This window comes from Lucilia sericata, unplaced genomic scaffold (genome assembly GCF_015586225.1).
Source record: "Lucilia sericata isolate MDLA Ls3-8-SP2 unplaced genomic scaffold, ASM1558622v1 Contig002215F_arrow, whole genome shotgun sequence".
NCBI lineage: Eukaryota > Metazoa > Arthropoda > Insecta > Diptera > Calliphoridae > Lucilia > Lucilia sericata.
In genome coordinates this window covers 23,527-50,530 of record NW_023996046.1, presented here as the reverse complement: position 1 = coordinate 50,530, position 27,004 = coordinate 23,527, and the positions used below count along the sequence as shown (strand labels likewise).

General features: G+C 31.6%; 6 protein-coding genes across 7 annotated transcripts; 3 read left to right on the top strand and 3 right to left on the bottom strand.

Moving 5' to 3' along the window:
- Window positions 1-7,906: 7,906 nt before the first annotated feature.
- Window positions 7,907-8,691, bottom strand: LOC119613622. The gene is made up of 2 exons (XM_037969652.1): window positions 8,605-8,691; window positions 7,907-8,551 (listed from the first exon to the last, which is right to left on the bottom strand). The coding sequence occupies exons 1-2, from the start codon at window positions 8,653-8,655 to the stop codon at window positions 7,973-7,975; spliced, it is 630 nt and encodes a 209-aa protein (XP_037825580.1). The 5' UTR covers window positions 8,656-8,691; the 3' UTR covers window positions 7,907-7,972.
- Window positions 8,692-10,879: 2,188 nt separating this feature from the next.
- Window positions 10,880-11,796, top strand: LOC119613620. Its single transcript, XM_037969650.1, has 2 exons — window positions 10,880-11,089; window positions 11,151-11,796. Exons 1-2 carry the CDS (start codon window positions 11,039-11,041, stop codon window positions 11,736-11,738), a joined length of 639 nt encoding a protein of 212 aa, XP_037825578.1. The 5' UTR covers window positions 10,880-11,038; the 3' UTR covers window positions 11,739-11,796.
- A 1,229-nt stretch (window positions 11,797-13,025) lies between these two features.
- Window positions 13,026-13,986, bottom strand: LOC119613621. Its single transcript, XM_037969651.1, has 2 exons — window positions 13,748-13,986; window positions 13,026-13,683 (listed from the first exon to the last, which is right to left on the bottom strand). The coding sequence occupies exons 1-2, from the start codon at window positions 13,796-13,798 to the stop codon at window positions 13,096-13,098; spliced, it is 639 nt and encodes a 212-aa protein (XP_037825579.1). The 5' UTR covers window positions 13,799-13,986; the 3' UTR covers window positions 13,026-13,095.
- A 924-nt stretch (window positions 13,987-14,910) lies between these two features.
- LOC119613624 lies at window positions 14,911-15,745 on the top strand. The gene is made up of 2 exons (XM_037969654.1): window positions 14,911-15,043; window positions 15,106-15,745. Exons 1-2 carry the CDS (start codon window positions 14,993-14,995, stop codon window positions 15,724-15,726), a joined length of 672 nt encoding a protein of 223 aa, XP_037825582.1. The 5' UTR covers window positions 14,911-14,992; the 3' UTR covers window positions 15,727-15,745.
- A 3,125-nt stretch (window positions 15,746-18,870) lies between these two features.
- Window positions 18,871-19,673, bottom strand: LOC119613617. The gene is made up of 2 exons (XM_037969646.1): window positions 19,572-19,673; window positions 18,871-19,507 (listed from the first exon to the last, which is right to left on the bottom strand). Exons 1-2 carry the CDS (start codon window positions 19,620-19,622, stop codon window positions 18,920-18,922), a joined length of 639 nt encoding a protein of 212 aa, XP_037825574.1. The 5' UTR covers window positions 19,623-19,673; the 3' UTR covers window positions 18,871-18,919.
- Window positions 19,674-23,054: 3,381 nt separating this feature from the next.
- On the top strand, window positions 23,055-23,798 carry LOC119613619. Of its 2 annotated transcripts, none has more exons than XM_037969648.1 (2): window positions 23,055-23,147; window positions 23,217-23,798. In XM_037969648.1, exons 1-2 carry the CDS (start codon window positions 23,097-23,099, stop codon window positions 23,796-23,798), a joined length of 633 nt encoding a protein of 210 aa, XP_037825576.1. In that variant the 5' UTR covers window positions 23,055-23,096. The 2 variants fall into 2 exon arrangements, with proteins under 2 accessions (XP_037825576.1, XP_037825577.1); XM_037969649.1 differs by having other exon boundaries at window positions 23,061-23,141.
- The last annotated feature ends 3,206 nt before the right edge of the window (window positions 23,799-27,004 follow it).

Sequence of the window (27,004 nt, the reverse complement as noted above, 5' to 3'; positions counted from 1 at the left end):
CACTCACTTATTAACATGTTGTTCTTTTTCCTTGGCGTTACAAAGTGCTGACAGATATGTGTATTTTTAAAAACATTTTTCAATTACCTGCAAAGACAAGGAAAGACAGACAAAAGAAATTTAGTTACAAATAAATTACAATTAATGAGGCAAAGAAATTGAGGGCGTTTTGGTGGTAATAGAAACCTTAGAAAGAATTTTAGCAAATTTCAAATGATATTTTGATAAATATTTTGTTATTTAAAAATAAACAAAACATTTATTTTATTACATAAAACGTCCAGTTAACTAAAACTCATACGTCACTCTAAACGAAAAGTTAAAATATGGAGAAATCATTAAAAAAAAAATGTTCAAAGAATGGAACAAGTGGAATAACTAACTTAATACCTAACTAACTACTACTAACTAACTAACTAACTAACTAACTAACTAACTAACTACTAACTAACTGAACTAACTAACTAGCTAACTAACTAACTAACTAACTAACTGAACTAACTAACTAACTAACTAACTAACGAACTACTAACTACTAAGCTAACTAACTAACTAACTACCTAACTAACTACACTAACTAACTAACTAACTAAATAACTAACTAACTACAACTAACTAACTAACTAACTAACTAACTAACTAACTAACTAACTAACTAACTAACTACTAACTAACTAACTAACTAACTAACTACTAACTAACTAACTAACTAACTACTAACTACTAACTAACTAACTAACTAACTACTACTAACTAAACTAACTAACTAACTAACTACTAACTAACTACTAACTAACTAACTAACTAACTAACTAACTAACTAACTAACTAACTAACTAACTAACTAACTACTAACTAACTACTAACTAACTAACTAACTAACTAACTAACTAACTAACTAACTAACTAACTAACTAACTAACTAACTAACTAACTAACTAACTAACTAACTAACTAACTAACTACTAACTAACTAACTAACTAACTAACTAACTAACTAACTAACTAACTAACTAACTAACTAACTAACTAACTAACTAACTAACTAACTAACTAACTAACTAACTAACTAACTAACTAACTAACTAACTAACTAACTAACTAACTAACTAACTAACTAACTAACTAACTAACTAACTAACTAACTAACTAACTAACTAACTAATAACTAACTAACTAACAACTAACTAACTAACTAACTACTAACTAACTAACTAACTAACTAACTAACTAACTAACTAACTAACTAACTTAACGAACTAACTAACTAACTAACTACTAACTACTAACTAACTAACTAACTAACTACTAACTACTAACTAACTAACTAACTAACTAACTAACTAACTAACTAACTACTAACTAACTAACTACTAACTAACTAACTAACTACTAACACTAACTAACTAACTAACTAACTAACTAACTAACTACTAACTAACTAACTAACTCTAACTAACTAACTACTAACTAACTAACTAACTAACTAACTAACTAACTAACTAACTAACTAACTAACTAACTAACTAACTAACTAACTAAACTACTAACTAACTAACTAACTAACTAACTAATAACTAACTAACTAACTAACTAACTAACTAACTAACTACTAACTACTAACTAACTAACTAACTAACTAACTAACTAACTAACTAACTAACTAACTAACTAACTAACTAACTAACTAACTACTAACTAACTAACTAACTAAACTAACTACTAACTAACTACTAACTAACTAACTAACTAACTAACTACTAACTAACTAACTAACTAACTATAACTAACTAACTAACTATGTATATGCCCAAATTTCATTAAAAAACACGAAATTTCTAGCCACTCTCTCAGTAACAACTCGAAATTCCCAATGTAGTAAGATAAAATACCAACATCTGGCTACACCACTCTATTTTCCTCACTTTCAAAACAAACATTTTAATTGATAACTAAAAAAAAGTATAATTTTACGTCAAAATATTTGATATACATATTTCGCTACTGTTGGCTAATACAACAGCTAGTCCCACTCTTAAATATACATGCTGCAACAAAATAAACAATAAACAATAATTCACCATACATGTTTTCCTTTCTACCAAATACTAATCCATTAACTAACAATTACAACAACAGCATACTATTTAAATACCACAAAAACTTTGGCATTTCTCTCTCTTCCACTAATGTATTCTCCTAAAGCTGGAGGTCCACACCACGCGTTCTACGCTTCTTCGCATTCTACGCGGTTGTCAAAAAAGTAGAATCAATGTTGTTGTGTGCTAGAAGTTACAAGCACAAAAGCGTAGGATGCCTTGACGCGTAGAATGCTTAAAGTAGATCTACTTTCTACTTTTGTAAGCGTCATAAGCGGCACACGAATATGTCAGCTGATTTTGACAATTTATATTCTATTTTTAATGTGTATTTACCAATTTTAATAACTAAAACGAGTTAAATTGTGAAAATATAAACAAAAAACTTAAAAAAACGCGAAGTTCTTTGTAAATAAAGCAAAATTTTGACGCCTAAGAGGCGTAGCATGTAACTTGATGCGTAGGATGCAAAGAATGTATGAAAAGCACGAAATGCTTTGCCGCGAAGGCGCGTAGTGTGGACCTCCAGCTTAACATTATTCGCATGCTGTATACCCGAATTTCAAATGTCTATTTACCCCTTTTGCATTGTCATAACCAAGTTCTAACGCATTCTCCCTTTTCCCACTTACCTTCACAAAATGCAACCAGAAATTATCTTCCACATACCTCCTATAACAGCTTGTCTCAAAATTGCTTTAGCACAAACAAATTTACATTTCAACCATATGAAATATTTTTTGCATTTTTTTTACTATTATCATACTTTCTTTTGACTTTTTTCATAAATTTTTATAAAATATTAATTAAATAAAACTTTTTCTTCAATTTTATACTATTTACCAATTTTAACTATGTATTACTTTTAATATTTTATGATATTTTTTTCTTTACTATTAATTTCACACGTGATTCTTACCGGCTTTCAAACAAAACTAATTTTTTTTTGCATTAAAAAGAGCAAAACTAACAAACTTGCAAGCACATGAATACAAACCTAAAGAGAATTGTTAGTGTTTTTTTTGGCAAATTGCAATAACATCTCTGCCCACTCTACCACCCATTTGTTGTTTATTGAAAACAATAACAACACACTTTAACTTTGTCTCTCTCCCTCTGTCGCTCTGCCTACGTTTACGTCTGCGTTTGTTTGTTTGTTTTCTTTAGTTTAGTGAGAATTTTTTACAAGTGCGTTTGTTGCTTAAAGTAGATGTCGTGTTAATTGTGAAAATATTAAGAAAAATTACTTAAAATATTTAAATTTTTAATAAAAAATGTTAAAAAGTGTTTATTTAATTAGCAATTGATAAAATTTTAATAAATATTAACAGGAAAAGTGAAAATTAATAGTGAAAATAGAGTTGCAAAACAATCTAGAAATTTTAACAAGTCATTGTGTCAATTTGCCAAAAATAAGAAAAATGTAAAGAATACAAAGGAGAGAGTGAGTCTGGAGGCAGGTGGTTTAGGCAAGTTAATGGCATTGAGCCAGCGTAGCACTCTTTTTCAAGGTTAATGTTTTGTTTGTGTGAATGCACTGAAAATGTTGAAGTATGTTTAGGAGGCAAGTGTGAAAGATGATAAAGTAGTTTGTGGATAGAGAGGGGGGATTGAATTGTTTCATTGGATTTTGGTTTTGTTGCTTTATTAATGTGTGTGTGTAGTTTGTTTTTGTTGTTAGTGTTTGTGAGTACATAATAGAAAAGGGGAAAAATATCATTTTAGTTAAAGGAAATTGTAAAGCTGGAGGTCCACACCACGCGTTCTACGCTTTCTTGCATTCTATGCGTCTGTCAAAAAAGTAGATTCCATGTATTTGTATGCTTAAAGTTACAAGCACAAAAGCGTAGAATGCTTAAAGTTGATCTTCTTTCTACTTTTATAAGCGTCACAAGCGCCGCACGAACATGTCAGCTGATTTTGACACTTATATTGCTTATTTAATGCGTATTTATCAATTTGAATAAAATAAAATGAGTTTAATGATGAAAATATAATTAAAAGCTGTAGAAAAACGCGAAGTTTTTTAAAAATAAAACAAAAAATTTACGCTTAAAAAGCGTCGCATGTAACTTGAAACGTATAACGCGAAGTAGGTATGAACAGCGCGTAATACTTTGACGCTAAGACGCGTAGTGTGGACCTCCGGCTGAATGTTTAATCAGTGTTGCTGTTAAGAGTTCTAGTTCATTTCTAGTTCAATTCTGGTTCAGTTCTAGTTCAGTTTTAGTTCAGTTCCTAGTTCAGTTCTGTCAGTTCAGTTCAGTTCTTCTAGTTCAGTCTAGTTCAGTTCTAGTTCAGTTCTAGTTCAGTTCTAGTCAGTTCTAGTCAGTTCTAGTTCAGTTCTAGTTCAGTTCTAGTTCAGTTCTAGTTCAGTTCTAGTTCAGTTCTAGTTCAGTTCGTTCAGTTCTAGTTCAGTTCTAGTTCAGTTCTAGTTCAGTTCTAGTTCAGTTCTAGTTTCCGTTCTAGTTCAGTTCTAGTTCAGGTCTAGTTCGTCTAGTTCAGTTCTAGTTCAGTTCTAGTTCAGTTTAGTTCAGTTCTAGTTCAGTTCTAGTTCAGTTCTAGTTCAGTTCTAGTTCAGTTTTAGTTCAGTTCTAGTTCCGTTCTAGTTCAGTCTAGTTCAGTTCTAGTTCAGTTCTTAGTTCAGTTCTAGTTCAGTTCTAGTTCAGTTCTAGTTCAGTTCTAGTTCAGTTCTAGTTCAGTTCTAGTTCAGTTCTAGTTCAGTTCTAGTTCAGTTCTAGTTCAGTTCTAGTTCAGTTCTAGTTCAGTTCTAGTTCAGTTCTAGTTCAGTTCTAGTTCAGTTCTGAGTCAGTTCTAGTTCAGTTCTAGTTCAGTTCTAGTTTCGTTCTAGTTCAGTTCTAGTTCAGTTCTAGTTCAGTTCTAGTTCAGTTCTAGTTCAGTTCTAGTTCAGTTCTAGTTCAGTTCTAGTTCAGTTCTAGTTCAGTTCTAGTTCAGTTCTAGTTCAGTTCTAGTTCAGTTTCTAGTTCAGTTCTAGTTCAGTTCTAGTTCATTCTAGTTCAGTTCTAGTTCAGTTCTAGTTCAGTTCTAGTTCAGTTCTAGTCAGTTCTAGTTCAGTTCTAGTTCAGTTCTAGTTCAGTTCTAGATTCAGTTCTAGTTCAGTTCTAGTTCAGTTCAGTTCTAGTTCAGTTCTAGTTCAGTTCTAGTTCAGTTCTAGTCAGTTCTAGTTCAGTTCTAGTTCAGTTCTAGTTCAGTTCTAGTTCAGTTCTAGTTCAGTTCTAGTTCAGTTCTAGTTCAGTTCTAGTTCAGTTCTAGTTCTAGTTCAGTTCTAGTTCTAGTTCAGTTCTAGTCAGTTCTATTCAGTTCTAGTTTAGTTCTAGTTCAGTTCTAGTTCAGTTCTAGTTCAGTTCTAGTTCAGTTCTAGTTCAGTTTCTAGTTCAGTTCTAGTTCAGTTCTAGTTCAGTTCTAGTTCAGTTCTAGTTCAGTTCTAGTTCAGTTCTAGTTCAGTTCTAGTTCAGTTTCTAGTTCAGTTCTAGTTCAGTTCTAGTTCAGTTCTAGTTCAGTTCTAGTTCAGTTCTAGTTCAGTTCTAGGTTCAGTTCTAGTTCAGTTCTAGTTCAGTTCTAGTTCAGTTCTAGTTCAGTTTCTAGTTCAGTTCTAGTTCAGTTCTAGTTCAGTTCTAGTTCAGTTCTAGTTCAGTTCTAGTTCAGTTCTAGTTCAGTTCTAGTTCAGTTCTAGTTCAGTTCTAGTTCAGTTCTAGTCAGTTCCTAGTTCAGTTCTAGTTCAGTTCTAGTTCAGTTCTAGTTCAGTTCTAGTTCAGTTCTAGTTTCAGTTCTAGTTCAGTTCTAGTTTCAGTTCTAGTTCAGTTCTAGTTCAGTTCTAGCTTCAGTTCTAGTTCAGTTCTAGTTCAGTTTCTAGTTCAGTTCTAGTTCAGTTCTAGTTCAGTTCTAGTTCAGTTCTAGTTCAGTTCTAGTTCAGTTCTAGTTCAGTTCTAGTTCTAGTTCAGTTCTAGTTTAGTTCTAGTTCAGTTCTAGTTCAGTTCTAGTTCAGTTCTAGTTCAGTTCTAGTTCAGTTCTAGTTCAGTTCTAGTTCAGTTCTAGTTCAGTTCTAGTTCAGCAGTTCAGTTCTAGTTCAGTTCTAGTTCAGTTCTAGTTCAGTTCTAGTTCAGTTCTAGTTCAGTTCTAGTTCAGTTCTAGTTCAGTTCTAGTTCAGTTCTGAAAAAAAATATATAGTTCAGTTCTAGTTCAGTTCTAGTTCAGTTCTAGTTCAGTTCTAGTTCAGTTCAGTTCTAGTTCAGTTCTAGTTCAGTTCTAGTTCAGTTCTAGTTCAGTTCTAGTTCAGTTCTAGTTCAGTTCTAGTTCAGTTCTAGTTCAGTTCTAGTTCAGTTCTAGTTCAGTTCTAGTTCAGTTCTAGTTCAGTTCTAGTTCAGTTCTAGTTCAGTTCTAGTTCAGTTCTAGTTCAGTTCTAGTTCAGTTCTAGTTCAGTTCTAGTTCAGTTCTAGTTCAGTTCTAGTTCAGTTCTAGTTCAGTTCTAGTTCAGTTCTAGTTCAGTTCTAGTTCAGTTCTAGTTCAGTTCTGGTTCAGTTCTAGTTCAGTTCTAGTTCAGTTCTAGTTCAGTTCTAGTTCAGTTCTAGTTCAGTTCTAGTTCAGTTCTAGTTCAGTTCTAGTTCAGTTCTAGTTCAGTTCTAGTTCAGTTCTAGTTCAGTTCTAGTTCAGTTCTAGTTCAGTTCTAGTTCAGTTCTAGTTCAGTTCTAGTTCAGTTCTAGTTCAGTTCTAGTTCAGTTCTAGTTCAGTTCTAGTTCAGTTCTAGTTCAGTTCTAGTTCAGTTCTAGTTCAGTTCTAGTTCAGTTCTAGTTCAGTTCTAGTTCAGTTCTAGTCAGTTCTAGTTCAGTTCTAGTTCAGTTCTAGTTCAGTTCTAGTTCAGTTCTAGTTCAGTTCTAGTTCAGTTCTAGTTCAGTTCTAGTTCAGTTTCAGTTCTAGTTTCAGTTTCTAGTTCAGTTCTAGTTCAGTTCTAGTTCAGTTCTAGTTCAGTTCTAGTTCAGTTCTAGTTCAGTTCTAGTTCAGTTTAGTCAGTTTCGTTCTAGTTCAGTTCTAGTTCAGTTCTAGTTCAGTTCTAGTTCAGTTCTAGTTCAGTTCTAGTTCAGTTCTAGTTCAGTTCTAGTTCAGTTCTAGTTCAGTTCTAGTTCAGTTCTAGTTCAGTTCTAGTTTCAGTTCTAGTTCAGTTCTAGTTCAGTTCTAGTTCAGTTCTAGTTCAGTTCTAGTTCAGTCTAGTTCAGTTCTAGTTCAGTTCTAGTTCAGTTCTAGTTCAGTTCTAGTTCAGTTCTAGTTCAGTTCTAGTTCAGTTCTAGTTCAGTTCTAGTTCAGTTCTAGTTACAGTTCTAGTTCAATTCTACTACAGTTCTAGGTCAGTTCTAATAACTCATTAAAAAAATATTCCTGTAGTTCAAAAATCGTCATAAAAATTATATAAAAATTAAATAAATAATAAATTTATAAAGTTAATAAAAAGCAATATTTTATAACAAAATCGAAGACATTGCACGATATAAAAGGATCTATTTGGCTGTTTTATAAAGGTAAGTTTAACTCAGATTTGTTTAATATAATAATCCAAGAAGTAGGTAACAATATTTTAAAACTGGTTAATATATAACAAATATTTGTAACTTTCGCATTCAACTCATACATAAAGTTAAAACCAATGCATATAGGGCCTGATTCTTAACAATTTATCAAAAGTTTATTCGACAAATTTTAATACAGATCTTTTCATATTTGTTGTAAAGGAGCTACTAAACAAATGTCGATCCAGATTTTCGTTTAAGAGTAAATTAAATTTTAAAACTTTAAAATTATTTTTAATAGATTTATTTTTATTTACTTATTTATTACTAATTTTAACTAAATCTGCAAAAATTTCAGTCATCAGCCATTTTGATAAATTCAGTAAAAGCCTCAAGCTTATCCTCAAAATCGTCGATATGTTGGTATTTTTCATACCAGTCCAACATAGGCTTATCCAAATCGCTCTTGTATTCATTAAACATTTTCATGAATTGCTCGGCGACGGGGGCGAATTCTTTGGTCATTTCAATTTCAATATTCTTGTAGTGATGTTTGTTCAAAACTTCCATAATGTATTTGTGTTCGGGAGTGAGTTTATCTTCAGGTATTTCATAGTAGAAATCGGTAGTGTTGGAGAACATATCAACGAAATCGAACATTTTTTCCATATCTTTGTTGGCTTCGGTGGCTTCGACAAACTGGGTTAAATTGTTTTTGAATTCTACAACCATGGGCTCATGGTGGGCCAAGAAATCTACATCGTTTAAGATATTACGGCTTACATTCATACATTTTTCAGAATATTCTTGAACCATGCCAACAACACTAATAGCTATATAGGTGACAAGACGTTGCTTGGGGTTTAGATTTTTAATAGATTCTTCAGAAGACTCTACAGAATTTGAACTATCTACAGATTTACTCAAGGCGGCCTAATAACAAACATTTTTTTAATATATAAACAAAAATATTGCTTCCAACTTACTTGGGCCAAGACCAAGACCATAAATATTGTGCAAATTTTAGACTTTGACATTGTTGATTTGTTTTGTTGAAGATTCTTAAATAAGCTACTGTTGAAAATTAGAAAATGTTCCGCCTTATATACTCGAGATTTTTTGATTTCTTTATAAAAAAATTGAAATTCCCTAAAGGTTATCATAGTAATATTATCACAAAATGTATTCTAAATTTGTATACCCCATCTGTTATAGCAAATAGGTTGCATCACTTAAAGACTGCGATTATCTTTGTGAGGTACTTTTTCATTCAAAATAAAACATAAATTGTTTGTTTGTTAGAAACTAGGCGCGGATTCACGGGGAAAAAAGGGAAATCCGCCCCCTCCCCCCAAAACCGAAAATTTTTCATACAAAATATAAAAATGAGGAAAAAGGAAAAAAAAGAAAATAAGAGAAAAAAAACTAAATCTATCACTAGACTATGACTAGACTATGACTAGACTATGACTAGACTATGACTAGACTATGACTAGACTATGACTAGACTATGACTAGACTATGACTAGACTATGACTAGACTATGACTAGACTATGACTAGACTATGACTAGACTATGACTAGACTATGACTAGACTATGACTAGACTATGACTAGACTATGACTAGACTATGACTAGACTATGACTAGACTATGACTAGACTATGACTAGACTATGACTAGACTATGACTAGACTATGACTAGACTATGACTAGACTATGACTAGACTATGACTAGACTATGACTAGACTATAGACTAGACTATAGACTAGACTATAGACTAGACTATAGACTAGACTATAGACTAGACTATAGACTAGACTATAGACTAGACTATAGACTAGACTATAGACTAGACTATAGACTAGACTATAGACTAGACTATAGACTAGACTATAGACTAGACTATAGACTAGACTATAGACTAGACTATAGACTAGACTATAGACTAGACTATAGACTAGACTATAGACTAGACTATAGACTAGACTATAGACTAGACTATAGACTAGACTATAGACTAGACTATAGACTAGACTATAGACTAGACTATAGACTAGACTATAGACTAGACTATAGACTAGACTATAGACTAGACTATAGACTAGACTATAGACTAGACTATAGACTAGACTATAGACTAGACTATAGACTAGACTATAGACTAGACTATAGACTAGACTATAGACTAGACTAGACTAGACTACTAGACTATAGACTAGACTATAGACTACACTATAGACTAGACTATAGACTATAGTACTAGACTATAGACTAGACTATAGACTAGACTATAGACTAGGACTATAGACTAGACTATAGACTAGACTATAGACTAGACTATAGACTAGACTATAGACTAGACTATAGACTAGACTATAGACTAGACTATAGACTAGACTATAGACTAGACTATAGACTAGACTATAGACTAGACTATAGACTAGACTATAGACTAGACTATAGACTAGACTATAGACTAGACTATAGACTAGACTATAGACTAGACTATAGACTAGACTATAGACTAGACTATAGACTAGACTATAGACTAGACTATAGACTAGACTATAGACTAGACTATAGACTAGACTATAGACTAGACTATAGACTAGACTATAGACTAGACTATAGACTAGACTATAGACTAGACTATAGACTAGACTATAGACTAGACTATAGACTAGACTATAGACTAGACTATAGACTAGACTATAGACTAGACTATAGACTAGACTATAGACTAGACTATAGACTAGACTATAGACTAGACTATAGACTAGACTATAGACTAGACTATAGACTAGACTATAGACTAGACTATAGACTAGACTATAGACTAGACTATAGACTAGACTATAGACTAGACTATAGACTAGACTATAGACTAGACTATAGACTAGACTATAGACTAGACTATAGACTAGACTATAGACTAGACTATAGACTAGACTATAGACTAGACTATAGACTAGACTATAGACTAGACTATAGACTAGACTATAGACTAGACTATACTAGACTAGACTAGACTATAGACTAGGCTAAAAATATGGTTTGAAGTAAAAATGTGCAAATCACAACGTTTACGAAAATTGTAATATTTTGTATGTTAGGTGATTCATCTACGATCTGTTGAGTATTTGTTTTTGTTTAGATTCACTTAATTTTTGATTATCTGATAAAGAAATCAATAAAATTTTTTGACTGTTTTTTTTTTGGCAATTAATTCTTTCTTTGTTTATTAACTGAATTATAAAACAAAATTTCTAATACAGGTTAATTTTGATAACCTAATGCGTAATAAAGAAAAAGTGATTAATTAAGAAATTAAAAGTTGTTTGTATAAAAATAAAGTGAAATAATTTTTGTCACTAGTACAGCTGGAGAAGTCTTTGACAAAACAACACTCGCAAAAAATGGCGTGTTTTAAAATTTTAAGCATATTTATGGTCCTGTTCTTAGTACAGGTGAGTAAAAAACAATATAAATTAAAAAATGAAATCAAGGAAATGTTTGGTTTTCTTTTAGAATGCTTGGGGTAAGGCCATAGATCGCTCTTCGGAATCTTCATTTTCTTCTGCCGAAATAGAAGAAATTAGAAAAAATCCCACTTCTTCACAAAAACTTATGCTCTTCACTTATGACAATTTTATAACTTTGGCTAAACATTACTCCGCAAATGCTGCCAATATTAGTCGTCTCGTGCTCAAAGATGAAGCCATGATGGCCAACGATAAACCCGAAGTTTTGGAAGTTAAGAAAAATTTAACCTTGTATTTGGAACAGTATGAATCTAATAAAAAAGAAAAAGATTTATGGGATGTTTTGGAAATTTATACCGATACAGTCGATAAATATATTGACATGCCCGAAGATAAAATTACACCCGAATCTACTTTTATCGAGGAAATCTTAAAGAAATACAATGCCCAAGATGTTGTATTGGAATTTGCTGTTGAATTCATTTCGTTTATGTCCAATTTCAGTAAGATATTCGAAGAGGAGAAAGAACATTTGGATAAGACCATGTTGGATTGGTATGAAAAGTACTCGTCTATATCGGATTTCGAAGAAAAAGTTGATACCTTTGGAGAATTTTTCGATTTGATTGACTAAAAAATGGACTGTATTAAGGATTTTTAATTGAATAAAAAAATCTAATTATTGTGAATAACTTGTGTCGAACTTTATTTGGGTATCAATAAATATTTTTAAGAGATTTATGGAATAGATTTCTGAAATAAAGTTTATTCGAGATCTATGTATATACAGACTTTAGTCTGGACAGAGTTATACAATATATCCAATATAGACTATAGTTTAGACTGTGGTCTGGAATATAATACAGATTATGGTCTGAAGTATAGTATACATAGTCTACATTCTGGACTATAGTATATATCTGAAATATAGTATAGACTATAGTCCAGCCTATAGTATAGTCTAAAGTTTGTGATATAGTATATTCTATAGTATGGACTATAGCAAAGTATATATAGTATAGTTTATATTCTCGACTATAGTATAGCCTACAGTCTGGACTATAGTATAGACTATAGTCTGGATCATACTATAGTCTAAAGTCTAGACTATAGTATAGACGATAGTTTGGACTATAGTAAAGTCTATAGTAAGGACTATAGTACATTCTATAATTTGGACAATAGTACAGACTATAGTCTGGTAGTATAGCTTACAGTCTGGACTATAGTGTAGACTATAGTCTGGCCTGTAGTATAGTCTATATTCTAACTATAGTATGGACTATAGTCCATAATATAGTATAGTATATAGTCTGGATTATAGAATAGTCTATAGTGTGTACCATAGAATAGACTATAGTCTGGACTACAGTATAGCCTATAGTGTGTACTATAGAATATACTATAGACTGGACTATAGTATACTATAATATAGTTTATAGTCAGGACTATGGAATAGACTACAGTCTGGACTAAAGTATAATCTATAGTCTGGACTATAATATGGACTACAGTCTATACTATGCTATAGTCTAGAATATATATGATATATATAGTCGAGAATATAACAGATAGTCTGGACTGTTGTCTGCACTATACTATATATAGTATAGTATATAGTTTGGACTATAGTATAGTCTACAGTTTGGACTACAGTATATACTATAGTCTGGACTATATTATAGTCTATATTCTGGACTATAGTATAGACTGTAGTTTGGACTGTAGTATGGAGTCTGTACTATGGTATTGTCGATAGTCTGGACTATAGAATAGACTATAGTTTGAACTATAGTATAGTTAATAGCCTAGAATATTGTATAAACTATAGTCTGGGCTATAGTATAGTCTATAGCCTGGACTATATGATAGATTTTTGTGGAAATCCAAAAAATATTGTACAGTAAAACCAATAACAAAATTTTTTTAACAAATTTTTCTTTTTATTCAAACATTTAATTTAAAAAAAGATCACATCATAATCCTCCATATTAATTCAATTCCAGAAATCCGGTAAAAGCATCAAGTTTATCCTCGTATTCGGTTAAAGTTTTAAACTTTGCATACCAATCCAACATAGGCTTCTCCAGATGCTCCTTATTCTCCTCGAACATAGTAATGAAATTATCCATAAAGGTCTTAAATTCACTAGCGAATTTGGCGGCTATATCACGGGCATTGTATTTATTTAAAAGTTCCAAAATATAGCTAGATTCTGGCGTAGTCTTATCGTCGGCTATATGAGCATATTTTTCAGTAGTATCCGAATAAATTTCAATAATATCCCACATTAATTGAGGATTTGTATTAGATTCATATTTTTCCACAAACGAAGTTAAATTTTTCTTAAATTCCAATACTTCGGGTTTATCATTGCCCATCAAGGACTCATCTTTTAAAATATTACGACTGACTTCGAGGGCATTGGCGCCATAATGTTTACCCAAAGACCCGAAATTGTCAAATGTAAAAAGAAGAAGTTTCTGTTCCGGTGTTGGATTTGCTCTAATTTTCTGTTCCTCTTCGGAAGTGTCAAAGAATTGGAAGGTGTCCTCCAGGGGTTTAGCGTTAATAAAAACCTATTGAGAAAGAATGAAATGTGAAATTTTTGTCAGCTCACCAATTGAACTTTCATATACCTACCAGTGTTAAAAATAACACCATAAATATGGTGTAAATTTTATAAGACGTCATTGTGGAGTTGTTTGTTAAGCGATTTCTGAAGAACTGCTAAACATTTGAAGGAATGCATAGAATTTATACAACAATTAAAAAATCAGTTTGTTTATTCTATTTCAAACACTTCTTTGGATGTTATGAAAGGTTATCAAAATTCTATTAAACAGTAATAAAATTGACCTGCAAACAAAGAAAGAATTAATAGCAATGAACATTAAATGATTTGAAACCTTTATAGACTAGATTATACGAGTAGTATATAATGTATGGACTGTAGTATATACGATAGTCTGGGCTATACTAGAGAATTTATTCTGGATTATATTAAAGACTATGGTCTGGACATAGAATAGACGATAGCCTGGATTATAGTATTGACTATAGTAGGGACCATAGTATAGACTATAGTCTGGACTATACTATAGACCATAGTCCAGACTATTGTATATTCTAAAGTAGAGACAATAGTCTATACTTTAGTCCAGACAATAGTCTATAGACAATTGTCTGGACTATAGAAGAGACTATAGTCTGGACTATAGTATAGACTATAGTCCGGACATAGAATTGACTATATCCTGGAGTATAGTATAGATTGCAGTCGGGACCATAGTATAGACTTTAGTCTGGACTATAGTATAGACTATAGACTGGACTATAGTCTGGACAATGGTCTGGACTATAGTATAGGCTATAGTCTGGACTACAGAATAGACTATAATATGGACTACAGAATTGACTATAGTCTGGACTATACGATAGACTTTAATTTGGACTATAGTATAGAATATAATCTGGATTGTAAAATAGTATAGACTATGGTGGGAACTATTGTATAGACTTTAGTCTAGATTATTCTATAGACTATAGTCTAAACTATAGTATAGTCTGTTGTCTGAACTATAGTATAGACTATAGTCTGGATTATAATACAGAATATAGTCTGCACTATAATACAGAACATAGTCTGGACCATAGTATAGACAATAGTCTGAACTATAATATAGACTATAGTGCGGACTGTGGTATATTAATTAACTAATTTGTTCACAAGTAATACTTTGTTTTATAGATCAAAACAAACAAAATCGTCTTTTAAGGGTTAATGGAATTTTGATAACCTTTCACAAAATCAGAGAGAAAATTGAATATGTAGCTGATTTTGCAAAAATAAATGATCAGTTGTTTAGAACCTACTTAACAAGTAACATGGAGACGAATAATATCTACACCTTCTTTATGGTGTTATTCTTAATACAGGTATGCAGAAATTACGAACTATTATTCCATCAATAATTTCACATTGGATTTCCTTCTAACAGATATCTTTGACTTACACTAAACCCGTAAAAGATACCTATCAATTCTATGATACTTCCGAGGAAGATAGAAATATTAGAACAAATCCAACAGTGAAACAAAAACTTTTACTCTTTACATATGATAGTTTTATATCTCTGGGCCTACAGTATGCCAACAATGCCGATGTAGTCAGTAATCGTATTTTGAATGATGAGTCTCTGATGACTAATACTAATCCTGAGATTTTGGAATTTAAGAACAAATTAAAACAGTTTGTTGAAAAATATGAATCTAGTAGAAATATTCGCATAGTATGGGATTTAATTGACATGTATACAGCTGCTGTTGAAAAGTATTTTGACATTCCCGAGGATAAGGTTACTCCCGAAACTAGCTATATTTTGGAACTTTTAAAGAAGCACAAAGGCATTGATGTAGCCACTAGATTTGCTGCTGAGTTTAAGAAATTTGAGAATAATTTTGTTAGTATGTTCGAGGAGAATAAGGAGCACTTGGAGAAGCCCATGTTGGATTGGTATGAAAAGTTTAAATCTATAAATACTACTGAGAAGAAAATTGATGCTTTTAGTGGATTTTTGAATTGTTTAAGTAGGAAATGTAATGTAAAATTTTATAAATAAACGAATTGATTTAATAAAATATGTTAATTTGTATTTAGAGCGACATCTCAAGCTATAGTCTAGTCTAGACTATGGACTAGACTATAGACATGACTATAGACTAAACTATAGACTAAATTATAGACTAGACTAGAAAGTAGACTATAGACTAGATTATAGACTAGACTACAGACTAGACTAAAGACTAGACTACAGACATGACTATAGACTAGACTATAGACTAAACTATAGACTAACCTATAGACTAGACTAGAAAGTAGACTATAGATTAGACTATAGACTAGACTACAGACTATACTGAAGACTAGACTAAAGACAAGACTACGGACTAGACTATAGACTAGACTATAGACTAGACTATAGACTAGACTATAGACTATAGACTAGACTATAGACTAGACTATAGACTAGACTATAGACTAGACTATAGACTAGACTAGACTATAGACTAGACTATAGACTAGACTAGACTAGACTAGACTATAGACTAAGACTATAGACTAGACTATAGACTAGACTATAGACTAGACTATAGACTAGACTAAGACTAGACTATAGACTAGACTATAGACTAGACTATAGACTAGACTATAGACTAGACTATGACTAGACTATAGACTAGACTATAGACTAGACTATAGACTAGACTATAGACTAGACTATAGACTAGACTATAGACTAGACTATAGACTAGACTATAGACTAGACTATAGACTAGACTATAGACTAGACTATAGACTAGACTATAGACTAGACTATAGACTAGACTATAGACTAGACTATAGACTAGACTATAGACTAGACTATAGACTAGACTATAGACTAGACTATAGACTAGACTATAGACTAGACTATAGACTAGACTATAGACTAGACTATAGACTAGACTATAGACTAGACTATAGACTAGACTATAGACTAGACTATAGACTAGACTATAGACTAGACTATAGACTAGACTATAGACTAGACTATAGACTAGACTATAGACTAGACTATAGACTAGACTATAGACTAGACTATAGACTAGACTATAGACTAGACTATAGACTAGACTATAGACTAGACTATAGACTAGACTATAGACTAGACTATAGACTAGACTATAGACTAGACTATAGACTAGACTATAGACTAGACTATAGACTAGACTATAGACTAGACTATAGACTAGACTATAGATTAGACTATAGACTAGACTATAGACTAGACTATAGACTAGACTAGACTAGCTATAGCTAACTAGACTAGACTATAGACTAGACTATAGACTAGACTATAGACTAGACTATAGACTAGACTATAGACTAGACTATAGACTAGACTATAGACTAGACTATAGACTAGACTATAGACTAGACTATAGACTAGACTATAGACTAGACTATAGACTAGACTATAGACTAGACTATAGACTAGACTATAGACTAGACTATAGACTAGACTATAGACTAGACTATAGACTAGACTATAGACTAGACTATAGACTAGACTATAGACTAGACTATAGACTAGACTATAGACTAGACTATAGACTAGACTATAGACTAGACTATAGACTAGACTATAGACTAGATATAGACTAGACTATAGACTAGACTATAGACTAGACTATAGACTAGACTATAGACTAGACTATAGACTAGACTATAGACTAGACTATAGACTAGACTATAGACTAGACTATAGACTAGACTATAGACTAGACTATAGACTAGACTATAGACTAGACTATAGACTAGACTATAGACTAGACTATAGACTAGACTATAGACTAGACTATAGACTAGACTATAGACTAGACTATAGACTAGACTATAGACTAGACTATAGACTAGACTATAGACTAGACTATAGACTAGACTATAGACTAGACTATAGACTAGACTATAGACTAGACTATAGACTAGACTATAGACTAGACTATAGACTAGACTATAGACTAGACTATAACTAGACTATAGACTATAGACTAGACTATAGACTAGACTATAGACTAGACTATAGACTAGACTATAGACTAGACTATAGACTAGACTATAGACTAGACTATAGACTAGGACTATAGACTAGACTATAGACTAGACTATAGACTAGACTATAGATCACTAGACTATAGACTAGACTATAGCCTAGACTATAGACTAGACTATAGACTAGACTATAGACTAAGACTATAGACTGACTATAGACTAGACTATGACTAGACTATAGACTAACTAGACTAGACTATAGACTAGACTATAGACTAGACTATAGACTAGACTATGGACTAGACTATGGACTTGACTATGGACTTGACTATGGACTTGACTATGGACTTGACTATGGACTTGACTATGGACTTGACTATGGACTTGACTATGGACTTGACTATGGACTTGACTATGGACTTGACTATGGACTTGACTATGGACTTGACTATGTACTTGACTATGGACTTGACTATGGACTTGACTATGGACTTGACTATGGACTTGACTATGGACTTGACTATGGACTTGACTATGGACTTGACTATGGACTTGACTATGGACTAGACTATGAACTAGACTATGGACTAGACTATGGACTAGACTATGGACTAGATTGTGGATTAGACTATGGACTAGACTAGACTATACACTAGACTATAGACTTGGCTATAAACTAGACTAGACTGTAGGTTAGACTTTAGGCTTGACTATATACTAGACTATCGACTTAACTGTAGACTAATAAAAACAATAAAATTTTAATAACAAATTAAAAGAAAATATGGAATTAATGCTGATATTTATTGATTAAAAAATGTGTATATTTTCCCACATGATAACAGAGAAAGTATTGGTAAATAAGTGTGAGACAGATCAACAGATTAAAGCTAAAATGATAAGACTGCCAGCGGAACACCCTTTTTCAATGTTAAATTTTTTTGTTTGAAAATAGTAAGTGTATCACTGGTTAAGAGAAGAGTAGTTTTTTAGAAAGAGTAGAGTGGAGGATTTTGGTTTTGACTAAAACATTGATTTTAATCAAATAATTGATTTTATACTAAAAATGGGATATTGTATTAAAAATAAGATTTTGTACTAAAAATTTATATGTCTATGAAATTCTGTGATTCCCAATTTAAAAATTATTAAATATTAAGAATTTTGTCTATTTATTCAAACATTAATATTAAGCAAAACCTCACTTTATTTCACCATTTTTAATTTAATTCAAGAAATCCAGTAAAAGAATCAAGTTTATCCTCAAAATCGGTTAAAGTTTTAAACTTTTCATACCAGTCCAACATGGGTTTCTTCAAGTGCTCTTTATTCGCCTCGAACATATTAACGAAATTATCCATAAACATCTGAAATTCATTAGCGAATTTAATGGCTATATCACGGGCATTGTATTTTTTTAAAAGTTCCGAAATATAGCTAGATTCTGGCGTAACATTATCGTCTGTTATATGCGCATACTTTTCAGTCAAATCTGAATAAACATCAATATAATCCCACATTAATTGAGGATTTGAATTACATTCGTAATTTTCCATAAACTGGATTAAATTTTTCTTAAACTGTAAAACTTCGGGTTTATCATTTCCCACCAAGGAATCATCTTTCAATATATGACGGCTAACTTCGACTGCATTATCGCCATAATGTTTGCCCAAATATACGAAATTGTCAAAGGTGTAGAGTAGAAGTTGTTGTTTCGGTGTTGGGTTTTCTCTTATTTTAATTTCTTCTTCAGAAGTATCAAAAAAGTGGAAAGTATCCTGTAAAGGTTTAGCATAAACTAATGCCTGTTGGGAAAACAATAAATATAAGATTTTATATAAGTAATATAAAAATTTCATTGTCACCTACCTGTGCTAAAAATAACACCATAAAAAATGCGTAAATTTTAAAGGTCGTCATTATGGAGTTATTTGTTAATCGGTTTCCAAGTTACTGCTAATGAAACAAACAGATACAAAGTATTTATAACAACAATTTGTTTATTCCATTTCAAATATTACTTTATATTTATTAAAAGGTTATCAAATTTTATTAATCCGCAATTACATTTTGATCTGCAAATAAAGTCTAGCAATAATCATAAACAGATTTGAATATGAATTGGATACCCTTAATCGGTAGTCTATACTATTGTACAGTCTATATAGACTTGAATAATACTTAGTTGACTATAGTTAGTCCAGACGACTAAACTTTAGTTCTATACTATACTCTAAACAATATTATAGACAAGAGTCTATGCTATATGCCAGACTATAGTCTGTTGTATAGGCTAAACTCTATTCTTTACTATAGGCCAGATAATAGACTATACTATAGATCAGGCTATAGTTTATACTATAAGTCTATAATACTATAATCCAGATTTGTATATCTAGGAAACTATAAAAGCTAGAATGTACAAATTATGTACGACTAACTTTAGTATATATTTTTTATTTCAAAATTTTAAGCAGGCGAGCAGCCATGCCCACATACCAAATATCGATTAAAAGTCGCATATCTCAGAAACTGCAAAATATATAATATGGACATTGGAATATCTGAGAAAATATAATATCTAGAGTCCTTAAAATTTTTCGGAGACACTAGCAATCGAGGGCGTGGCACCTCTCATTTAATTAAAAACAAAAATTTTTATATCTGTATAGTCTAGTCTACAGTCGAGTCTATAGTCTAGTTTATAGTCTAGTCTATAGTCTAATCTATAGTCTAATCTATGTCTAGTCTATAGTCTAGTCTATAGTCTAGTCTATAGTCTAGTCTAGCTAGTCTAGTCTAGGTCTTAGTAGGTCTATAGTCTAGTCTATAGTCTAGTCTATAGTCTAGTCTATAGTCTAGTCTATAGTCCTAGTCTATAGTCTAGTCTATAGTCTAGTCTATAGTCTAGTCTATAGTCTAGTCTATAGTCTAGTCTCTAGTCTAGTAGTCTATAGTCTAGTCTATAGTCTAGTCTATAGTGTAGTCTATAGTCTAGTCTATAGTCTAGTCTATAGTCTAGTCTATAGTCTAGTCTATAGTCTAGTCTATAGTCTAGTCTATAGTCTAGTCTATAGTCTAGTCTATAGTCTAGTCTATAGTCTAGTCTATAGTCTAGTCTATAGTCTAGTCTATAGGTCTAGTCTATAGTCTAGTCTATAGTCTAGTCTATAGTCTAGTCTATAGTCTAGTCTATAGTCTAGTCTATAGTCTAGTCTATAGTCTAGTCTATAGTCTAGTCTATAGTCTAGTCTATAGTCCTAGTCTATAGTCTAGTCTATAGTCTAGTCTATAGTCTAGTCTATAGTCTAGTCTATAGTCTAGTCTATAGTCTAGTCTATAGTCTAGTCTATAGTCTAGTCTAGTCTAGTCTATAGTCTAGTCTATAGTCTAGTCTATAGTCTAGTCTATAGTCTAGTCTATAGTCTAGTCTATAGTCTAGTCTATAGTCTAGTCTATAGTCTAGTCTATAGTCTAGTCTATAGTCTAGTCTATAGTCTATAGTCTAGTCTATAGTCTAGTCTATAGTCTAGTCTATAGTCTAGTCTATAGTCTAGTCTATAGTCTAGTCTATAGTCTAGTCTATAGTCTAGTCTATAGTCTAGTCTATAGTCTAGTCTATAGTCTAGTCTATAGTCTAGTCTATAGTCTAGTCTATAGTCTAGTCTATAGTCTAGTCTATAGTCTAGTCTATAGTCTAGTCTCTAGTCTAGTCTATAGTCTAGTCTATAGTCTAGTCTATAGTCTAGTCTATAGTCTAGTCTATAGTCTAGTCTATAGTCTAGTCTATAGTCTAGTCTATAGTCTAGTCTATAGTCTAGTCTATAGTCTAGTCTATAGTCTAGTCTATAGTCTAGTCTATAGTCTAGTCTATAGTCTAGTCTATAGTCTAGTCTATAGTCTAGTCTATAGTCTAGTCTATAGTCTAGTCTAGTCTAGTCTATAGTCTAGTCTATAGTCTAGTCTATAGTCTAGTCTATAGTCTAGTCTATAGTCTAGTCTATAGTCTAGTCTATAGTCTAGTCTATAGTCTACTAGTCTAGTCTATAGTCTAGTCTATAGTCTAGTCTATAGTCTAGTCTATAGTCTAGTCTATAGTCTAGTCTATAGTCTAGTCTATAGTCTAGTCTATAGTCTAGTCTATAGTCTAGTCTATAGTCTAGTCTATAGTCTAGTCTATAGTCTAGTCTATAGTCTAGTCTATAGTCTAGTCTATAGTCTAGTCTACTAGGTCTAGTCTATAGTCTAGTCTATAGTCTAGTCTATAGTCTAGTCTATAGTCCTAGTCTATAGTCTAGTCTATAGTCTAGTCTATAGTCTAGTCTATAGTCTAGTCTATAGTCTAGTCTATAGTCTAGTCTATAGTCTAGTCCTATAGTCTAGTCTATAGTCTAGTCTATAGTCCTAGTCTATAGTCTAGAGTCTATAGTCTAGTCTATAGTCTAGTCTATAGTCTAGTCTATAGTCTAGTCTATAGTCTAGTCTATAGTCTAGCTATAGTCTAGTCTATAGTCTAGTCTATAGTCTAGTCTATAGTCTAGTCTATAGTCTAGTCTAGTCTATAGTCTAGTCTATAGTCTAGTCTATAGTCTAGTCTATAGTCTAGTCTATAGTCTAGTCTATAGTCTAGTCTATAGTCTAGTCTATAGTCTAGTCTATAGTCTAGTCTATAGTCTAGTCTATAGTCTAGTCTATAGTCTAGTCTATAGTCTAGTCTATAGTCTAGTCTATAGTCTAGTCTATAGTCTAGTCTATAGTCTAGTCTATAGTCTAGTCTATAGTCTAGTCTATAGTCTAGTCTAGTCTAGTCTATAGTCTAGTCTATAGTCTAGTCTAGTCTATAGTCTAGTCTATAGTCTAGTCTATAGTCTAGTCTAGTCTAGTCTATAGTCTAGTCTGTAGTCTAGTCTATAGTCTAGTCTGTAGGCTAGACTATAGACTAGACTATGGTCTAGTCTATAGTCTATTCTATTCTACCGTCTAGTCCATAGTCGAATTTATAGTGAAATCTATAGTCTAGTCTAATCTATATTGTAGTCTATAGTCTAATCTATATTGTAGTCTATAGTCTAGCCTATAGTCTATTCTAGGCGTTATTTGCATTTAAAAATTTGCACATTTATTTGTGTCCCATTCCACTGTATGATTAATCTAGACATATTTAATATTTAAAAAATGATACATTCTTGTTTAATAAATCTATAAATAACCTTTTGTTTGGAAAAATGTATTACAAGAATTAAAAAAATCTATAAATACAATTTTGATAACCTTTAATTGTTGACTAAAATTATGGTATTTTTTCTTCACACAAAATCCAAAGGTATATATTTAGGAAGCATGTCCGAAAAAATTGGAGTTTGTTTTTGATCTCTAACTAAAGAACATAAAAAAATGTTTTCTTTAAAAATTTTGAGCCTATTTATGGTGTTGCACGTGGTACGGGTGAGAGAAAGAAAATCTTAAGCTCTATAGATTTTTTGGTATTAATTTTTATACATATCTGCTTTAAAGGCTGCATTTGCCAAAGTTTTAGTTTTGGATCCTTCTTATAAATTAGATTTGTTTGAGGAAAGATATCGCAGGGATCATTATCTACAAAAACGATTTATCATTTATACGTACGATCATTTGATGGACTTATCAGGTCCTTATGCTGCCTGTGCTTTTGATGTCTGCCGTAATATTCTTAAGGATGAGGAATTCATGGCCAACGATAAACCGGAAGTGTTAGAATTTAGAAAGAAATTGAAAATGTTTGTGGAAAAATATCAGTCTAGCAAAGATTTAAGAACGACTTGGGATATAGTAGATATTTATGATGATGCTGTTGATTGTTATTATATGATGGCAGATGAAAATAAAACTCCAGAATCTCAATTTATAATCGATATATTAAATAAATATGAAGCCAAAAATATTGAAGAAAAGTTCATGAATCAATTTAATGACTTCAATACGGTATTTATGATCAAGTTTGAAGAAGAAAAAGAACACTTTGATGGCGATATGGTGGAATGGTACGAAAGCTACAAACAATTAGACGATTCTGAAGAGAAATGTATTTCCATGATTGCTATGCTTATGATGGCATGAAAATATCTACATAAAATAAATAAATTTATATAATAACATAGGCCAACAAAATCAAAGTTTTTAAAACCAATTTTGAAACTTCTTCGACTGATTTTAATGTATTTTTATCTACTGAAACCGAATCTAACAGTGAAAGAAATGTTTAAAAATCATGACTGAGTCCAAAGTTATATGCATTTCAATTAAAAAAAAAAAAATCAAAATTGGTCCTACACCCACCTTAAAGTATATCAATCGCCTCAGAATCACTTTCTGAGTCGATGACTCAATTTTTAAGATAAGTTGATGAAATAAAATGTAGTTTTATGGAAGTTTAAAACACATTGCCGATTTTTGTAATGATCGGGCGGCCATGACCGATTATACATTCATACTTGTTTTTTCTATAACACTGTGAGACGGTAAATATTCGTCACATTTGTAAAATTAAAGAATTGAATATTTGAGACACAAGTATACTGTCACGGGCAAGCTTACTCTATGGTCTGGTGTATAGCCCAGTCTAATCCATAATCTAGTCTGGTCTATAGTTTAGTCTATATTCTAGACTATTGATTGGAATATATTCTTTGGTATAAAGTTTAGTCTATAGTCTAGTACAAAGTCTAGTCTAGTCTAAAGTCTAGCCTATAGTGTGGTATATAATCTAGTCTAAATATATTACAGTCTATGGTATTTAAGTCCAGTATATTTTATAGTCTGTAGTCCGTTCTACCTTCTAGTCTATAGTTTAGTCATTAGTGTAGTCATTAGTCTAGTCTATAGGTTAGCTTATAATCTGTTCTATAGTCTTGTCTATGGTCTAGCCAATAGTCTAGTCTATAGTCTAGTCTAGTCTATAGTCTAGTCTATAGTCTAGTCTATAGTCTAGTCTATAGTCTAGTCTATAGTCTAGTCTATAGTCTAGTCTATAGTCTAGTCTATAGTCTAGTCTATAGTCTAGTCTATAGTCTAGTCTATAGTCTAGTCTATAGTCTAGTCTATAGTCTAGTCTCTAGTCTAGTCCAGGGGTCGGCAAACTTTTGAGTCTGAAGAGCCAAAATTTACAGTTTACAAAACATGGGTTTTAAAAGAGCCACAAAATGTTTGTTTATTAAAACATTATAAATACTTTATGAATTCACTTAAAAAACATATTTTTTGTTTAATTATCTATCAGACGATTCTGCAAGGAATCTTTCTTATAGATTTTTGACTACAAACACTTTTAGAATTTTTATGGGTCATTCGAATGCGTTTTTTAACACTTGTTATATAACAGTTTATTAGAGTGATATAATTAGGCAGCAATCGAGAAATTTTGCACAATTTTTTTTATACAAACAAAAAATTTACTGTGATGTATTGCGGTCATTGAACCATAATTGACCAACCCCAATTCAGAAAATTACTCTAACGATTATAATTGACTTAACAGTTGCAGTATAGAGACGAAATTCGACATAAACAAGTTGTATAAGAACAAAAATCTATCTTCCAAATTTGATTTTAACACTCATAACTGGCTTAATAATGGCAATTTTATGACGAAATTCAACACAAACAGGAACAATAATCACTTTACCAAATTTGGTGACGATCGGCTCATAATTGATCCTACCCTCCATATTAGATCCCCATTAGAAAATGACCCTATCGCTCTTAAGTGACTTAATAATAGCAGTAAGCGACGAAATTCGACACAAACAGGTTTTATAAGAACAAAAAATATCTGTACCAAATTTAATAAGGATGGATTCAAAATTGACCCTTCCCCTCATATGGAGTCCACTTTCGAAAGTTCCGACATACAACAGGCTAAAATACAAGTATAGTTATGAAAATCAACACAAACAAGTTTAATAGGATCCAAAACTTCATTACCAAATTTTGTAAGGATGGGTCCTTAATACGCTTTCTGGTCCCTTATTTATAGGCAAAAATTTTATGTCAAAAATATATCAATCTTTCATAGATCACTGTCATTAAAACGTGCAATATATAAAAATTTATAATTTTTTGCACCTTTTTATAAAAAAAAGATTAAAGTTTATAGGTTTGAGGTAGACTAAGCTTTTAGTATTTAACTGTATCAAAATTCTCCACATTATTAATTAATTACTATATTTTAAATTTTCAAAATATATGTTTTAATTCGAAAAACGCGAAAATTTCGGAATGTATGATCATGATTTACATCTTATCTAATGGCACCTTGTAGGATCACTGATATGATACCCCATTCGTTTATAGGGAACTTTACAATTATCACTTTAAAGAATTAAACATTTTCTTACAATATTAACTTGTACATGGAACAAATTCAATGAGAGTGATAGGTTTGTATAGCTTTAGAAAGCTTGGATCATAACTTGTTGTTTAAAGTTTCAAAAATGACTCTAAATTTTCATTTGTTAGTTGGCTTTTTACCTAAATCTTCCAACTTGCTTTTAAACTTTGACAATTTTCCACAACACAAAGCTTTACTTTTTAAATTGATCAACTGCATTTCTAGAAATAAATAAACTGCATTTCTAGAAATAAATTTCAAATGGCTCAATGAGGATTTATTCTCAAAAGTACAATTGTAGGGGCAAATAAAAGCACTCACTCAAAAAGTATTTGTTTTTGTTTTGTTCATGTACAGAACGATTAAGCAAAGTTAAAAAGTTTTGTATATTGTAGAAACGTTTGCGAAGTGTTTTGTTAGTTTTAATACATTGCTTGTTAATCGATTCGGAAAGATTTTAAAATATGCATACAAATAATTTTTTATAAAATAAATAAAATTTGTGTATGAAACTAAAGAGCCACAGCTCCACATCCAAAGAGCCGCATTTGGCTCGCGAGACATAGTTTGCCGACCCCTGGTCTAGTCTATAGTCTAGTCTATAGTCTAGTCTATAGTCTAGTCTATGTTCTAGTCTATAGTCTAGTCTATAGTCTAGTCTATAGTCTAGTCTATAGTCTAGTCTATAGTCTAGTCTATAGTCTAGTCTATAGTCTAGTCTATAGTCTAGTCTATAGTCTAGTCTATGTCTAGTCTATAGTCTAGTCTATAGTCTAGTCTATAGTCTAGTCTATAGTCTAGTCTATAGTCCTAGTCTATAGGTCCTAGTCCTATAGTCTAGTCTATAGTCTAGTCTATAGTCTAGTCTATAGTCTAGTCTATAGTCTAGTCTATTAGTCATCTATAGTCCTAGTCTATAGTCTAGTCTATAGTCTAG

What these genes read in the sequence shown, in the direction of transcription:
- LOC119613622 (XM_037969652.1), bottom strand. Translation starts at nt 8,655, where the DNA reads ATGTCAAAGTCTAAAATTTGCACAATATTTATGGTCTTGGTCTTGGCC. An exon ending in TGGTCTTGGTCTTGGCCCAA is followed by an intron (nt 8,552 to 8,604) that starts GTAAGTTGGAAG and finishes GTTTGTTATTAG; the next exon opens with GCCGCCTTGAGTAAATCTGT.
- LOC119613620 (XM_037969650.1), top strand. Translation starts at nt 11,039, where the DNA reads ATGGCGTGTTTTAAAATTTTAAGCATATTTATGGTCCTGTTCTTAGTA. An exon ending in TGGTCCTGTTCTTAGTACAG is followed by an intron (nt 11,090 to 11,150) that starts GTGAGTAAAAAA and finishes GTTTTCTTTTAG; the next exon opens with AATGCTTGGGGTAAGGCCAT.
- LOC119613619 (XM_037969648.1), top strand. Translation starts at nt 23,097, where the DNA reads ATGTTTTCTTTAAAAATTTTGAGCCTATTTATGGTGTTGCACGTGGTA. An exon ending in TGGTGTTGCACGTGGTACGG is followed by an intron (nt 23,148 to 23,216) that starts GTGAGAGAAAGA and finishes TCTGCTTTAAAG; the next exon opens with GCTGCATTTGCCAAAGTTTT.
- LOC119613624 (XM_037969654.1), top strand. Translation starts at nt 14,993, where the DNA reads ATGGAGACGAATAATATCTACACCTTCTTTATGGTGTTATTCTTAATA. An exon ending in TGGTGTTATTCTTAATACAG is followed by an intron (nt 15,044 to 15,105) that starts GTATGCAGAAAT and finishes TCCTTCTAACAG; the next exon opens with ATATCTTTGACTTACACTAA.
- LOC119613617 (XM_037969646.1), bottom strand. Translation starts at nt 19,622, where the DNA reads ATGACGACCTTTAAAATTTACGCATTTTTTATGGTGTTATTTTTAGCA. An exon ending in TGGTGTTATTTTTAGCACAG is followed by an intron (nt 19,508 to 19,571) that starts GTAGGTGACAAT and finishes TTTTCCCAACAG; the next exon opens with GCATTAGTTTATGCTAAACC.
- LOC119613621 (XM_037969651.1), bottom strand. Translation starts at nt 13,798, where the DNA reads ATGACGTCTTATAAAATTTACACCATATTTATGGTGTTATTTTTAACA. An exon ending in TGGTGTTATTTTTAACACTG is followed by an intron (nt 13,684 to 13,747) that starts GTAGGTATATGA and finishes CTTTCTCAATAG; the next exon opens with GTTTTTATTAACGCTAAACC.